Source organism: Salmo salar, chromosome ssa29, assembly GCF_905237065.1.
Source record: "Salmo salar chromosome ssa29, Ssal_v3.1, whole genome shotgun sequence".
Taxonomy (NCBI): Eukaryota; Metazoa; Chordata; class Actinopteri; order Salmoniformes; family Salmonidae; genus Salmo; species Salmo salar.
Window position 1 is genome coordinate 22,490,074 of NC_059470.1, and position 16,785 is coordinate 22,506,858.

Genomic DNA, 16,785 nt, shown 5'->3' on the forward strand with positions numbered 1-16,785 from the left:
CACCAAAATCAGATTTACTATTATAAAAGTTTGATTACCTTTTGTTGTCTTCGTCAGAATGCACTCCCAGGACTGCTACTTCAATAACAAATGTTGGTTTGGTCCAAAATAATCCATCGTTATATCCGAATAGCGGCGTTTTGTTCGTGCGTTCCAGAAACTATCCGAAATGGTAAATCAGGGTCGCACGCATGGCGCAATTCGTGACAAAAAAATTCTAAATATTCCATTACCGTACTTCGAAGCATGTCAACCGCTGTTTAAAATCAATTTTTATGCAATTTATCTCGTAAAAAAGCCATAATATTCAGACCGGGAATCTCCTTTTCGGCAAACAGAGGAAAAATCACAAAGATGGGGGCGGCCAGGGCACGCGCCTAAGCCCACAGTCCCTTGATCGGCCACTTGAGAAAGGCGATAATGTGTTTCAGCCTGGGGCTGGGATGACGACATTCAGGTTTTTCCCGGGCTCTGAGCGCCCATGGAAGACGTAGGAAGTGTCACGTTAGAGCAGAGATCCTTTGTAAAAGATAGAGATGGCAAAGAAGTTCAAGAAATGGTCAGACAGGCCACTTCCTGTAAAGGAATCTCTCAGGTTTTGACCTGCCATTTGAGTTCTGTTATATTCAGACACCATTCAAACAGTTTTAGAAACTTTGGAGTGTTTTCTATCCAAAGCCAATAATTATATGCATATTCTAGTTACTGGGCAGGAGTAGTAACCAGATTAAATCGGGTACGTTTTTTATCCAGCCGTGAAAATACTGCCCCCTAGCCATAACAGGTTAAGCAGGCGTTTAACTGACGCACAGTGCTCACCTTCGTCTGCGATGAAGTCTTTGAGCGAGGGCCACGTCCGGTTGTTGCAGAAGAAGGTGGTGTTGGTGTTGAGGGTGTTGTTGACGCAGTGCGCTGTGCTGCGGACGCACTTCTGCCGCAGGTTACCCATGAAGAGCTGCAGGCCAATGAGGGCAAACACACTGAGGCAGAACACGGTCAGGATCATCACGTCCGCCAGCTTCTTCACCGACTGGATCAGCGCGCCCACAATGGTCTTCAAGCCTGCCCAAGGTCAATAGGTCAGCACGCACACACATGGTCATAGAAATGGACACAGGGTAAATAGAAGCTATCTTTGGTTAGCTAGCTCTGTCTAATCATAAGGAACTGTTTTAGATCTAATAACTGAAAATGGTTATTATGTATATGTAATTTAAACATTTAACAAAAATAATTATAAACAATCCTGGAAGTTAGTGGTCTCTTACTTTTTACAATAACATACGGTATAGTGGGGCTTGTTTACAGTGACTTAACTACAGTGCATCACTCTGTATAACAAGTTACAAAAGTTACAATAATTGTATAAGGAACAATACAACGACTCACTATCCATAATAATTAGTGGTGGGCACCATTATCGATAATTTGATATGATATCAAGATAGTTTGTAATCGATATGTGCAAGGCACATCGTGATATTGGCTTATCCTTGCTGTTAACCCACACATTTATGTAAAAGAGGAAACATTAGTGTTTCTGCAGGCACAAAGCCCTCTCACAGGCTCTCAACGTAGAGCCCATTGTGTTCAAACAGGTTGGGTAGGTTAGGCCCCCAGAACATTCACCCTTGGCCCAATGGGAAATTGAATTTCACAAAGCCGTAGAAGTTAAGTCCATACAGTTGCAATCTTTGATATTAGTTTGAAAAAATGCAACTGATATTGATAGCGATTTTTCATATCAGTGCCCGTCACTAATAATACTAACCATGACGTGGATGAAATAAACTGTACAGTTACAAATTCAGAACATTAAAAGCAAGAAGGCCACACAGAAACTGAAGACACCGACATAGCATTCAAAATACAAAGAAAGCTAACAAAAACAAACTAACCTCTACAGAAAGAAACATTGTCTTGTTTCTTTTTGAGAGATCAAAAATGCACCGAAAAATTCACAATGTATGGTCATTGACAACAGACGCTTCCCAAATAATGACTGATTTACTGGCTGACTGACTGGCTGGCTGGCTGACAAACTAACTGACTGGCTGACAAACTGACTGGCTAACAAACTAACTGACTGACTGACTGGCTGACAAACTGACTGAGTGGCTAACAAACTAACTGACTGGCTGACAAAATAACTGACTGGCTGACAAACTAACTGACTTGCTGACTGGCTAACAAACTATCTGGCTGATTGACTGGCTGACAAACTAACTGACTGACTGACTGGCTGATTGACTGGCTGACTGGCAAACTAACTGACTGGCTGACAAACTAACAGACTGACTGATAAAGTAACTGAGTGACTGACTAACTGGCTGGCAAACTGACTAATTGGCTGATTGGCTGACTAACTGACTGACTGACTGACTGACTGACTGACTGGCTGACAAACTAACATACTTGTTGACTGGCTGACAAACTAACTGACTTGTTGACTGGCTGACAAACTAACTGACTGGCTGACAAACTAACTGACTGACTGACAAAGTAACTGAGTGACTGACTAACTGGCTGGCAAACTGACTAATTGGCTGATTGGCTGACTAACTGACTGACTGACTGACTGACTGACTGGCTGACAAACTAACTGACTTGTTGACTGGCTGACAAACTAACTGACTTGTTGACTGGCTGACAAACTAACTGACTGGCTGACAAACTAACTGACTGACTGACAAAGAACTGGATGACTAACTGCCTGGCAAACTGACTTGTGATTGGCTGACTAACTGACTGACTGACTGACTGACTGGCTGACAAACTAACTGACTTGTTGACTGGCTGACAAACTAACTGACTTGTTGACTGGCTGACAAACTAACTGACTTGTTGACTGACTGGCAAACTAACTGAGTGACTGACTAACTGGCTGGCAAACTAACTAATTGGCTGATTGGCTGACTGACTGACTGGCTGACAAACTAACTGAATGAATGACTGACTGGCTGATTGACTGGCTAACTGACTGGCTGACAAACTAACTGACTGGCTGACAAACTAACTGGCTGACTGACTGGCTGACAAACTAACTAACTGACTGACTGAGAAACTAACCGGCTGACTGGCTAACAAACTAACTGACTGACAAATTAACTGACTGACAAATTAACTGACTGACTGAACGGAATTGCTGACTGGCTGACTGACTAACTGACTGACTGCCTGCCTGGCAGATTGACTGGCTGGCTGACAAACTAACTGACTGACTGCCTGACTGGCTGATTGACTGGCTGGCTGACAAACTAACTGACTGGCTGACAAACTAACTGACCCTGACTGGCTGATTGACTGGCTGGCTGACAAACGAACTGACTGGCTGACAAACTAACTGACTGACTTGCTGACAAACTAACTGACTGACTGGCTGACTGGCTGACAAACTAACTGACTGACTGGCTAACTGACTAATTGACTGACATTTTGACTTTAACCCTGTCTCAGAATGTGCCCAAAGCATTTCCAAGATTTTCTAGCATTTTTTTCTTAGCTAACTATATTTAGCTTATCTGATCCTATGCTATTACCTCACTATCCTGATTCATATTTGGCCAGGATTTGTGTTGGATTAAAGGTAGTGTGAGGGGCCAGACTGCTGTACAGTATGAACACAGAGAGGAATTCAGTCTCTAAACCGTCACTTCCAGTCTGGCATTTCCAGAAGATGGTGTGGGCCAAAGGAGGTCAGCCATGAAGAGCCTGACGCACCATGTGTCTCAACAGCACCCGACAACAGGAAGAAGTGGAATACATGGGCCATGACTGATGGAAGTTAGCCCCTGCAGAGTAGATACCGGGTAGCTACTGTATGGTACAGATCATCCCAAAGTGACCTACCAGGTAAATCTAGGAGTCTAGGTCCTATAGCGTAAAGTAAAAAGTAGGGTCCAGGGTTTTTCCCTGGCCAGGTCAAGTGGACAGTTTATGCACTGTAAGTTTACATAAAGGTCCCTGCTCAGAAATATAATTGCACTATATGTTGCTAAGGGTACTACACCTGTTCCATCCAAACAAGGGCTTTAGTCCTATTTGAGTAGAGATCCATTCTGAATGGACTGTATGTCCTGCTTCCTATGGGAGCGTCTGTTGTGAATGGAGATATTATTACCATACAAAGTGGTATTTGACTATACCCATGCCTGTTAAACACTAAGGGTGAATGAGACCTGTTGAGTCAGATAACGAGGTAACATAATCCTTGGGCTTAAGGCCAGATGTCATGTTGAAACTTTATCTGTGGACTATATATTCACTATGTTGATGTCTATAGTGAAGTGTTTGCATACAGCATGTGGATGCAAGCATTGATGCATGACTACGCCTTGAAAGAAACTAGATTTGTATTTTTAATAAATGAATGGCATACATACATCTAAATACAAAATGAATTCAAGTCAGAACACAATGGTTGCTACCACTCTTATAGAAGGAACAATGTAACAACAAGCCTTTTGATAAAGGAATGGTGTTTGTCATCTATTTTGTAATGTATAACATGGTGCGTTATACATTGCCCCCCATCCCTTCCTTCCCCAATACGTGTGTTAATATTGGACTATAAATTGTGCCTTCCTTTATTATACTTAAGCTAAAATATTTATTATATTCTTTTGACCCATTTACTTTATGTTTGTATTCTTATCTTTTCTTATTTCTTATTGTTGTTGCGTTGTCCAGAAGGAGCCTGCAGGTATGCATTTCGTAGGGTGATGCAAACCATTCGGATCCCGTACATAAGCCTAATACAACTTAAAACAAACTATGGGCAAACATATTCTTTGAGAATCTAAAATGTGAGAATCCTCCATTTTGAATCAGACGTTGCCCAACTCAAAGGTCTCATTTCCACTCACTGGTTAGTTTGATTACCGGAAACAAAAAGGGAATGACAAGGGACTCTGTTCCAATACCCACAATAGCAGGCCACTTTGGGTGCATGCCCAATACATTGCTTCATCCTAAGTACAGTAGGGTGCTAGTATAGACATATTGGAACGTAGCCGGGGTTTAGTTCTTCCAACTGTGGGTGGTGTCTTAGTGTTTGAAACTCCCTTCTCACCTGGGATGACTGAGATAGTTTTCAGTGCTCGTAGGACTCTGAACGTCCGTAAGGCTGAGACATTGCCCAGGTCCACAAACTCAGTAACATATCTGCAACAAGTGAAAGTCAAGCAGACACAATGACAAAGCACCGACGACAGGCAAAACACAACAGTTGAATGGGCCGGGATTGGAAGAGAGGGGAGGGGGGGGGGGCTTGGAGTGAGGTCAAGGGTCAGAGAGGATGGCTTTGGATTGGACAGAGAGGAGGAAGAGGGTGAAGGGGCATGTACAGTACAGTAACAGTATGTGGACTGGACGATAGACAATGTAACCCATTTGTTGGTAACACTGCAGCACAAGGGGAGACTCCCTCTTACCTGGGATTACTGAAATAGTTTTCAATGCTCTGAGGACCCTGAATGTTCGAAGTGCTTGGAGATTGCCTACTTTAACAAATTCGGTTAGCAACCTGCAGGATCAAATTACAGTTATTTGGTCAAACACCAACAACAACAAAAAATGGCAAGACAACTGCAGGCTAAGCACTGCTCACTGCCTCTTAGTGAAGCTTTCCATGGAGAACAGGACAGAAACAGCAAGGTATATATATTTCCTGTTAGTTTTCTTTACAGTTATGTGTGCTGTTAGTATGTCTCCACATCAAGAGACTCCAGAAGATTTTGAAAAACTAATATGGTGCCAGTCCATGTGCTGATCATATGAGGTATGTTAAGTCTTCTGGATCTAAGTGGTTCCATTCCTTATTACATTTCTGAGGTGAGTTTTCCGAAAGCTTCATAGCTAACATGGCATGCGATCCGTTTCCATGGGAACCCCCAGGGTTGGGGGTGTGGATATTTATCAGCGTGGGGGGGTATCCGTTTTCCTGGTCATCAGTCTGGATTTAATAAAGCCAGCGGCGGGAAGGAAGGTGGCCTGTCTGTCAACACGAGTGGGAGGGCAGCGGGGGTCGGTAACTGATGTGTCCCTGTCCTGCTAAATATCCATCTGACCCCACAGAGGCTTCCAGTTCAAGGTCGACTGGAAATAAAGCTGCAGGAGCCAAACGAGAAATCAACACTTCATCGGGGGGGGGGGCTTAATCCAATCTCTGGAGGCATCCTTAATGACTCCATTGGAACCTGCTTCTGGTTAAGGTCCCCTATCGGACAATCTGTCATTGGTTTAGAGGCTGTTATGGGTGACTGGGAAACTGCCTGAGCCTTTGGCGCCGTACCTACAGTCCTACTTCAAACACGGTTTTCTCACAGGTGAGTCAGTTAATGCACGGTGGGGATGTTCAAAATTGTTCCCTTAGAAAAAAGGTGCCATATATCCTCAGTGTTTAGACCATCCACAGTAGAAAGTCAGGAGCAAAATAGATTATTCAAAAGCAACTTAAGGTGCTTTCTACACCCACACTACCAAAGCAAAATGTAACATTTGAAGATTAAGAACATCGGTAATTGGTCATTAAATTCAGGTTGCATTCTAAAATGTTGGAAGTAAAAGTTTGCACTGCATCTATTGGTTAAAAAAGAAAGAGGGTTGAAGTATAGTGAAGTATATCAGGGATTTCCAGTAGTCGAGTAAGTATTTACTTTTCTTTTTTTACTGTCCTTTATGACATTTATGAATGTGTTATTCAATGCGTTTCTATGGGTTTTATTAGTAAAGGCCAAAATCAATATTTTAAGGATGCACCAATTTGTAAGTCGCTCTGGATAAGAGCGTCTGCTAAATGACTTAAATGTAAAATGTAAATGTAAGTAGAGGGCAGGTTAAAAGGAAGGAGAGGGCAGCATAAAAGGAAAGAGAGGACAGCTTAAAAGGAAGGAGAAGACAGCTTAAAAGGAAGGAGAGGACAGCTTAAAAGGAAGGAGAGGACAGCTTAAAAGGAAGGAGAGGACAGCTTAAAAGGAAGTAGAGGACAGCTTAAAAGGAAAGAGAGGACAGCTTAAAAGGAAGGAGAAGACAGGTTAAAAGGAAGGAGAGGACAGCTTAAAAGGAAGGAGAGGACAGCTTAAAAGGAAGGAGAGGACAGCTTAAAAGGAAGTAGAGGACAGCTTAAAAGGAAGTAGAGGACAGCTTAAAAGGAAGTAGAGGACAGCTTAAAAGGAAGTAGAGGACAGCTTAAAAGGAAGTAGAGGACAGCTTAAAAGGAAGTAGAGGACAGCTTAAAAGGAAGTAGAGGACAGCTTAAAAGGAAGGAGAGGGCAGCTTAAAAGGAAGGAGAGGACAGCTTAAAAGGAAGGAGAGGACAGCTTAAAAGGAAGGAGAGGACAGCTTAAAAGGAATAAGAGGACAGCTTAAAAGGAAGGAGAGGGCAGCTTAAAAGGAAGGAGAGGGCAGCTTAAAAGGAAGGAGAGGGCAGGTTAAAAGGAAGGAGAGGGCAGGTTAAAAGGAAGGAGAGGACAGCTTAAAAGGAAGGAGAGGACAGCTTAAAAGGAAGGAGAGGACAGCTTAAAAGGAAGGAGAGGACAGCTTAAAAGGAAGGAGATGGCAGGTTAAAAGGAAGGAGAGGACCGGTTAAAAGGAAGGAGAGGACAGGTTAAAAGGAAGGAGAGGGCAGGATAACAGGAAGTGGATGGCAGGTTAAAAGGAAGGAGAGGGCAGGTTAAAAGGAAGTAGATGGCAGTTTAAAAGGAAGGAGAGGACCGGTTTAAAGGAAGTAGGTTCAAAGGAAGTAGAGGGTCAGACACTAACAGGAGCGATACAGAGAGGTCTACTGTAACAAGAGAGATACTTACGCCATGACAATCACACTGAAATCCAGCCAGTTCCACGGGTCCCGCAGGAAGGTAAATGGCCCCACACAGAATCCCCTCGCCAGAATCTTTATCAATGACTCAAACGTGTAAATGCCAGTGAAAGTGTACCTGGGCGGGTGTATGGAGTAAGGGAAAGGGGGAACAAAAAGTCAAAACATTAGCAGGAAATGGCATAAGCTAGGGTGAGGGGCAAAACATTGCTCTTCTTCCTCCACAGGGTTCCCCGACTCCGAGCGCAGTTCAAATAAAACATATTTTTTAAAGAAGAAAGAAACCAATAGGAAAGGGACAGAGACAGCGACAGATATGTAGCAGCTTTAGGAAGAGACAGAGACATGTAGCAGCTTTAGGAAGAGACAGAGACATGTAGCAGCTTTAGGTAAGAGACAGAGACATGTAGCAGCTTTAGGAAGAGACAGAGACATGTAGCAGCTTTAGGAAGAGACAGAGACATGTAGCAGCTTTAGGAAGAGACAGAGACATGTAGCAGCTTTAAGAAGAGACAGAGACATGTAGCAGCTTTAAGAAGAGACAGAGACATGTAGCAGCTTTAGGTTAGAGACAGAGACATGTAGCAGCTTTAGGAAGAGACAGAGACATGTAGCAGCTGTAGGAAGAGACAGAGACATGTAGCAGCTTTAGGAAGAGACAGAGACATGTAACAGCTTTAGGAAGAGACAGAGGCATGTAGCAGCTTTAGGAAGAGACAGAGACATGTAGCAGCTTTAGGAAGAGACAGAGACATGTAGCAGCTTTAGGAAGAGACAGAGACATGTAGCAGCTTTAGGGAGAGACAGAGACATGTAGCAGCTTTAGGTTAGAGACAGAGACATGTAGCAGCTTTAGGGAGAGACAGAGACATGTAGCAGATTTAGGAAGAGACAGAGACATGTAGCAGCTTTAGGAAGAGACAGAGACATGTAGCAGCTTTAGGGAGAGACAGAGACATGTAGCAGCTTTAGATTAGAGACAGAGACATGTAGCAGCTTTAGGTTAGAGACAGAGACATGTAGCAGCTTTAGGAAGAGACAGAGACATGTAGCTGCTTTAGGAAGAGACAGAGACATGTAGCAACTTTAGGTTAGAGACAGAGACATGTAGCAGCTTTAGGGAGAGACAGAGACATGTAGCAGCTTTAGGAAGAGACAGAGACATGTAGCAGCTTTAGGAAGAGACAGAGACATGTAGCAGCTTTAGGATGAGACAGAGGCATGTAGCAGCTTTAGGAAGAGACAGAGACATGTAGCAGCTTTAGGGAGAGACAGAGACATGTAGCAGCTTTAGGTTAGAGACAGAGACATGTAGCAGCTTTAGGGAGAGACAGAGACATGTAGCAGATTTAGGAAGAGACAGAGACATGTAGCAGCTTTAGGAAGAGACAGAGACATGTAGCAGCTTTAGGTTAGAGACAGAGACATGTAGCAGCTTTAGGAAGAGACAGAGACATGTAGCAGCTTTAGGGAGAGACAGAGACATGTAGCAGCTTTAGATTAGAGACAGAGACATGTAGCAGCTTTAGGTTAGAGACAGAGACATGTAGCAGCTTTAGGAAGAGACAGAGACATGTAGCTGCTTTAGGAAGAGACAGAGACATGTAGCAACTTTAGGTTAGAGACAGAGACATGTAGCAGCTTTAGGGAGAGACAGAGACATGTAGCAGGTTTAGGAAGAGACAGAGACATGTAGCAGCTTTAGGAAGAGACAGAGACATGTAGCAGCTTTAGGAAGAGACAGAGACATGTAGCAGCTTTAGGGAGAGACAGAGACATGTAGCAGCTTTAGGTTAGAGACAGAGACATGTAGCAGCTTTAGGAAGAGACAGAGACATGTAGTGCTTTAGGAAGAGACAGAGACATGTAACAGCTTTAGGAAGAGACAGAGACATGTAGCTGCTTTAGGAAGAGACAGAGACATGTAGCTGGTTTAGGAAGAGACAGAGACATGTAGCAGCTTTAGGAAGAGACAGAGACATGTATCAGCTTTAGGAAGAGACAGAGACATGTAGCAGCTTAAGGAAGAGAGAGAGACATGTAACAGCTTTAGGAAGAGACAGAGACATGTAGCAGCTTTAGGGAGAGACAGAGACATGTAGCAGCTTTAGGAAGAGACAGAGACATGTAGCAGCTTTAAGAAGAGACAGAGACATGTAGCAGCTTTAAGAAGAGACAGAGACATGTAGCTGCTTTAGGAAGAGACAGAGACATGTAGCTGGTTTAGGAAGAGACAGAGACATGTAGCAGCTTTAGGAAGAGACAGAGACATGTAGCAGCTTTAGGAAGAGACAGAGACATGTATCAGCTTTAGGAAGAGACAGAGACATGTAGCAGCTTAAGGAAGAGAGAGAGACATGTAACAGCTTTAGGAAGAGACAGAGACATGTAGCAGCTTTAGGGAGAGACAGAGACATGTAGCAGCTTTAGGAAGAGACAGAGACATGTAGCAACTTTAGGAAGAGACAGAGACATGTAGCAGCTTTAGGGAGAGACAGAGACATGTAGCAGCTTTAGGAAGAGACAGAGACATGTAGCAGCTTTAGGAAGAGACAGAGACATGTATCAGCTTTAGGAAGAGACAGAGACATGTAGCAGCTTAAGGAAGAGAGAGAGACATGTAACAGCTTTAGGAAGAGACAGAGACATGTAGCAGCTTTAGGGAGAGACAGAGACATGTAGCAGCTTTAGGAAGAGACAGAGACATGTAGTGCTTTAGGAAGAGACAGAGACATGTAGCAGCTTTAGGTAAGAGACAGAGACATGTAGCTGCTTTAGGAAGAGACAGAGACATGTAGCTGGTTTAGGAAGAGACAGAGACATGTAGCAGCTTTAGGAAGAGACAGAGACATGTAGCAGCTTTAGGAAGAGACAGAGACATGTATCAGCTTTAGGAAGAGACAGAGACATGTAGCAGCTTTAGGAAGAGAGAGAGACATGTAGCAGCTTTAGGAAGAGACAGAGACATGTAGCAGCTTTAGGGAGAGACAGAGACATGTAGCAGCTTTAGGAAGAGACAGAGACATGTAGCAGCTTTAGGAAGAGACAGAGACATGTAGCAGCTTTAGGGAGAGACAGAGACATGTAGCAGCTTTAGGAAGAGACAGAGACATGTAGCAGCTTTAGGAAGAGACAGAGACATGTAGCAGCTTTAGGAAGAGACAGAGACATGTAGCAGCTTTAGGAAGAGACAGAGACATGTAGCAGCTTTAGGTTAGAGACAGAGACATGTAGCAGCTTTAGGGAGAGACAGAGACATGTAGCAGCTTTAGGAAGAGACAGAGACATGTAGCAGCTTTAGAAAGAGACAGAGACATGTAGCAGCTTTAGGAAGAGACAGAGACATGTAGCAGCTTTAGGAAGAGACAGAGACATGTAGCAGCTTTAGGAAGAGACAGAGACATGTAGCAGCTTTAGGAAGAGACAGAGACATGTAGCAGCTTTAGGGAGAGACAGAGACATGTAGCAGCTTTAGGTTAGAGACAGAGACATGTAGCAGCTTTAGGAAGAGACAGAGACATGTAGCAGCTTTAGGAAGAGACAGAGACATGTAGCAGCTTTAGGAAGAGACAGAGACATGTAGCAGCTTTAGGGAGAGACAGAGACATGTAGCAGCTTTAGGTTAGAGACAGAGACATGCAGTAACTTTAGGAAGAGACAGAGACATGTAGCAGTTTTAGGGAGAGACAGAGACATGTAGCAGCTTTAGGAAGAGACAGAGACATGTAGCAGCTTTAGGTTAGAGACAGAGACATGTAGCAGCTTTAGGAAGAGACAGAGACATGTAGCAGCTTTAGGGAGAGACAGAGACATGTAGCAGCTTTAGGTTAGAGACAGAGACATGCAGTAACTTTAGGAAGATACAGAGACATGTAGCAGCTTTAGGGAGAGACAGAGACATGTAGCAGCTTTAGGGAGAGACAGAGACATGTAGCAGTTTTAGGGAGAGACAGAGACATGTAGCAGCTTTAGGAAGAGACAGAGACATGTAGCAGCTTTAGGTTAGAGACAGAGACATGTAGCAGCTTTAGGAAGAGACAGAGACATGTAGCAGCTTTAGGGAGAGACAGAGACATGTAGCAGCTTTAGGTTAGAGACAGAGACATGCAGTAACTTTAGGAAGATACAGAGACATGTAGCAGCTTTAGGGAGAGACAGAGACATGTAGCAGCTTTAGGGAGAGACAGAGACATGTAGCAGCTTTAGGGAGAGACATGTAGCAACTTTAGGAAGAGACCGAGTCACAGGACAGTAAGAATGAGAAGCAGAAGGGAATGTCACAGACAGCGAGCTCTTTGACAGCAGTGCTCCTTGATGAGTTAAGCAGGTCATCAAGACAAGAATGGGCATTAAAATCCAGTGTGTCACTTCATTGTAACATAAAATAAATTAAGAGAGAGAGAGAGAGAGACTCTTCAGAGGCAACAGAGATTGGGATGGAGGATGCAGCATTCGGAGGAAGTGCACAGCCATATTCCTTTTAGTCTTTGTCATTGTTACTGACTGTAAGGTTAAGAAGGTAGACTGACTTACTGGGAGTCATTGCATGCTACAGATCGTGCCGATTGGTAGTGCGTTGACTGTGCAGATTCCATTGGCTGAAAGACTGTCTTCATTAAAGGTAAACTTGGAGGGCTTACACTCTTAGAAACAATGGTTCCAAAAGGGTTCTTCAGCTGTCCCCATAGGACATGTAGAACCACTTTTGGTTCCAGGTAGTACCCCTTTGGGTTCCATGTAGAACCCTCTGTCAAAGGGGTTCTACATGGAACCAAAAGGGTTCTACCTAGAGCCAAAAAGGGTTCTTCAAAGGGTTCTCCTATGAGGACAGCTGTAGAATCCTTTGAGGTTCTAGATGGCACCTTTTTTTCTAAGAGTGTACTCTGGTTTTGGACAGACTGTTTCAAAGAAAGGGCAGTTCCTTATCACAACATGGCAGACTAGACTACGTTGGTTACATGTCTGTGGGTCAAATCCCCTCTATCCATACAACACATGCCGCTGACTAACAGCAAATCCATAGTGTGAGATGAACTTAGACTGTGAAAGACAGACAGACAGACAGACAGACAGACAGACAGACAGACAGACAGACAGACAGACAGACAGACAGACAGACAGACAGACAGACAGACAGACAGACAGACAGACAGACAGACAGACAGACAGACAGACAGACAGACAGACAGACAGACAGACAGACAGACAGACAGACAGACAGACAGACAGACAGACAGACAGACAGACAGACAGACAGACAGACAGACAGACAGACAGATAGACAGATAGACAGACAGACAGACAGACAGATAGACAGATAGACAGATAGATAAAGATTCAACTGAATGATAATTCCCATTCCATCATTGATTTTGCTTTCAATTGTTTGTTTATCAAAGTGTTTGGTTGGAATATGAATCCCTTTAATGAAAATTTGAGAATGTATAAACGGTATGTGACACTCATACCATGGTTGTTCATTCCGATGTAGCATAGCAAGAGTGCAATTAGCAAATTAGCCGGGTACACTAAAATCGTGAACTTACTTGCTAATTGTGGTTGGCAAGGCAACAAACACCTGGCAAAGCGTTACATCAGGACACATAGGGCACAGAGGATCAATACAGTCAAAGAGGGTTGAGGGAACAGCAAGAAGAACACAGAGAGAATTCACAGAAGAAGCTAGCGTCAATGCTGAGAGACAGAGATGATGGGTGAACAAGGCATACTTACTCAACATACTTGGCCCAATATGCTGGTTCCGACATGGCCATGAAGCAACAGTTGGTCAAAATAGTGCACATTATGAACAGACTGAATAACGTGCCCGTGGTTAAGGAAAATGGTGGATTCAATAACAACATATACATAAATTGCAACAGTACTATTCTGAATATTAATTCGTAGAGATTATTTATGCCCAAGTATCCCATTTAGGTTTGGTTTGCCTGCTGTCATATCACTCTACTGAGTGAATAGAAGAAAGAAAAAAATCCCTGTTTAGTAACACTAACATAACCCCAAGTAACAACATTGTTGTTACATACTATTTCAGTGATCAAAAGCTACATTGACACAGAATTATACAGTATGTGAAGCCTAGGCTGAGAAACCATCTCTGCATGTACTGTAGGCGTGTAGTGTACATTTTAATAGTTTCAATATTTTCTATGTTTAGGAAACCAAATTACTCAAAATGATCTGAAATAATAAACATACTATTGAAAATATCTGTCCAAAGTAAGTATATCTCTTGTAAATACTCACAGGGGCAAAGAGCAAGCACAGAACAAATATTCGAACTATTTGCTGGGGCGAAAGCTAATTAACGGCAAAAATGATACCTCAGCTGTTGGTTAGCCTTGGCCACCATGGTGCTAATAGCATTATCCTCCCACTCGCCCCTCCCTTCTCACTCCATAGGCAGATTAAAACATCCGCCTTGCTGTGTGGAGAGTGGCAAGTGGAACCCAAACTGTCTATTCAAAAAACGGATTAAATATGCAACTTCAACACAGCTAGTGAGGGGGAATTGAGTAGGTGACTTGAAAGTTGATTTCCTGTCCCCAATTTTCAATTTGGCCTATATTTTAGAAGGTTTTGATCAGTTGATATCGCTCTGTACTTCAATGTTGATCCGTTGATATCCGTCTATCAAACATCTCTCGATAGAATAAATTCCCTCATTTGTATTTGTAGTTGGAAATGGCTTGCTGTATGCTACGCCAAATGCTCTGGGCTATTCGTACGGGAGAACGTTCTGCTTTCTTATTGTTGCTTGTATTTACAGGTGGTTCGGAAAAACCCTTGCGATGAGTAACCTTGTGCTTAGGCTTTAGGTCAGAGGGCTACCAGCAGGCAACTAGAGTTTGAATCCCTGGTCAGTTACACAATCAAATGACTCCCCTACCAAAACTGAGGTGTCAAAATAATGGCTTCCGTGTCATAAGTCCCTTTGCCTGAGCAAGCATTACTATGACGGCTCGTTCAAATTCCCACACTCACAGACAGCACTTTACTCAAATTAGTCACCATAACGATAAGCACCCTGGCTCTACAGAGTCTTCCAGAGCACCCACACTATTAATGAGAAAGTCAACTTCAGCATTATGTGCAAATCAGACTGCTGCCAAAAGCTGCTAGAGCCTGGAATCACAGGGTTTGTTAATAAATCGCTAGAAAAATGTACACAGATGATTTTTTTATGCGCCTACTGTGAGTCGTTGAAGCATATCTCGGCAGAAGCTTTTGCATGAATTCTCATCCTTTTATAGAATGCTTACTTAGGTCTCTGACGGCTTAATCTACAGGATATATTATATAGTCTCGCTTTGATGACTTCAATCACAGCTTTGTAGTGCTGTACCCACTTTAAAGTAAGTGTGTTCTGGCTACAACCTCATTGATCCCTAGTTAATAATCAAACATGTACCCTGGCCCAAGGACCCCTGGGTAATCAGCAATCGTGAGGACACATGGCATCTGTGACGCCGCCTCAAAGGGAACGCTTTTCACCACTCTCTCAGCTCATACATGCACACATACAGGCATGACCAGAGAGATAGGCACACGCACAAAAGGACGAGCCGACGCAGAATCATGTGTGTGTGTGTACGCGTGTTCTGTGTATGTGATTGATGTACGGTACTTATTTTAGTATGTGATTGCTCATGCTGCCGTCTTGACAGCTATCAGGCAGAGCAGTCATACGGTCCTAAATCCTCAATCCCAACCCTCGTATTTCATCGCAGAGCTATGACATCTCATCTTGGGAAGACTCTGGTTCTGTGTCAGAGCCGCCCCTGCCTGGCGCCATAGGTGTCAGGTGGGTGGACTGGAGGCAGACCCTCGCTTGGGGCCCATAGGGTGTATGAGAAGAGGGTTAACTCTGGCCCCTCCACCCTACCCTATCCTACCCCCCCACGCCCACCCACCCAACACCTTTAGAGATGACCTATTCCACCCGCTTATCGGGCTGACAAGAGCAAAGTGTCCGGGTAGCCTAGTATTTCTCAACACCCGCAAACACCGCTCCAGATATTTATAGCAGGGCTCAGTGGAGGAAGAGGGGACTAGGGGGAGTGTGGTGCAGGGACGAAAGAGTTTAGGCTTGACGTCCATATGGACCAATGGAATGATTCCAAAAAATAAAGGTTAAAAATAGAACAAAAAAACACTTGACTGAGTTTACAGTAACCATCCAGTCTATACATAACCTAACAGTAACCATCCAGTCTATATATAGCCTAACAGTAACCATCCAGTCTATACATAACCTAACAGTAACCATCCAGTCTATACATAACCTAACAGTAACCATCCAGTCTATACATAACCTAACAGTAACCATCCAGTCTATACATAACCTAACAGTAACCATCCAGTCTATATATAGCCTAACAGTAACCATCCAGTCTATACATAACCTAACAGTAACCATCCAGTCTATATATAGCCTAACAGTAACCATCCAGTCTATACATAACCTAACAGTAACCATCCAGTCTATATATAGCCTAACAGTAACCATCCAGTCTATACATAACCTAACAGTAACCATCCAGTCTATACATAACCTAACAGTAACCATCCAGTCTATACATAGCCTAACAGTAACCATCCAGTCTATACATAACCTAACAGTAACCATCCAGCCTATATAGCCTAACAGTAACCATCCAGTCTATACATAACCTAACAGTAACCATCCAGTCTATATATAGCCTAACAGTAACCATCCAGTCTATACATAACCTAACAGTAACCATCCAGTCTATATATAGCCTAACAGTAACCATCCAGTCTATACATAACCTAACAGTAACCATCCAGTCTATATATAACCTAACAGTAACCATCCAGTCTATACATAACCTAACAGTAACCATCCAGTCTATACATAACCTAACAGTAACCATCCAGTCTATACATAACCTAACAGAAACCATCCAGTGTATACATAGCCTAAC

The 16,785-nt window shown here is 43.3% G+C and overlaps 1 protein-coding gene across 3 annotated transcripts in view; it reads right to left on the reverse strand.

Annotated features, from left to right (window-relative positions):
* The window catches only part of scn5lab (sodium channel, voltage gated, type V-like, alpha b), a 196,745-nt gene that overhangs the window by 132,847 nt on the left and 47,113 nt on the right, over window positions 1-16,785 (reverse strand). For 2 of the 3 annotated variants that reach the window (XM_014181334.2, XM_045710742.1), the window contains exons 1-4: window positions 13,550-14,091; window positions 7,806-7,934; window positions 5,072-5,163; window positions 820-1,062 (exon numbers count right to left, since the gene is read on the reverse strand). In XM_014181334.2, coding sequence (XP_014036809.2) covers window positions 820-1,062; window positions 5,072-5,163; window positions 7,806-7,934; window positions 13,550-13,749 — 664 coding nt within the window. In that variant the 5' untranslated portion in view covers window positions 13,750-14,091. Of the gene's footprint in view, window positions 1-819; window positions 1,063-5,071; window positions 5,164-7,805; window positions 7,935-13,549; window positions 14,092-16,785 lie in introns of those variants that run through there. The other variant, XM_014181333.2, reaches the window with a different exon arrangement.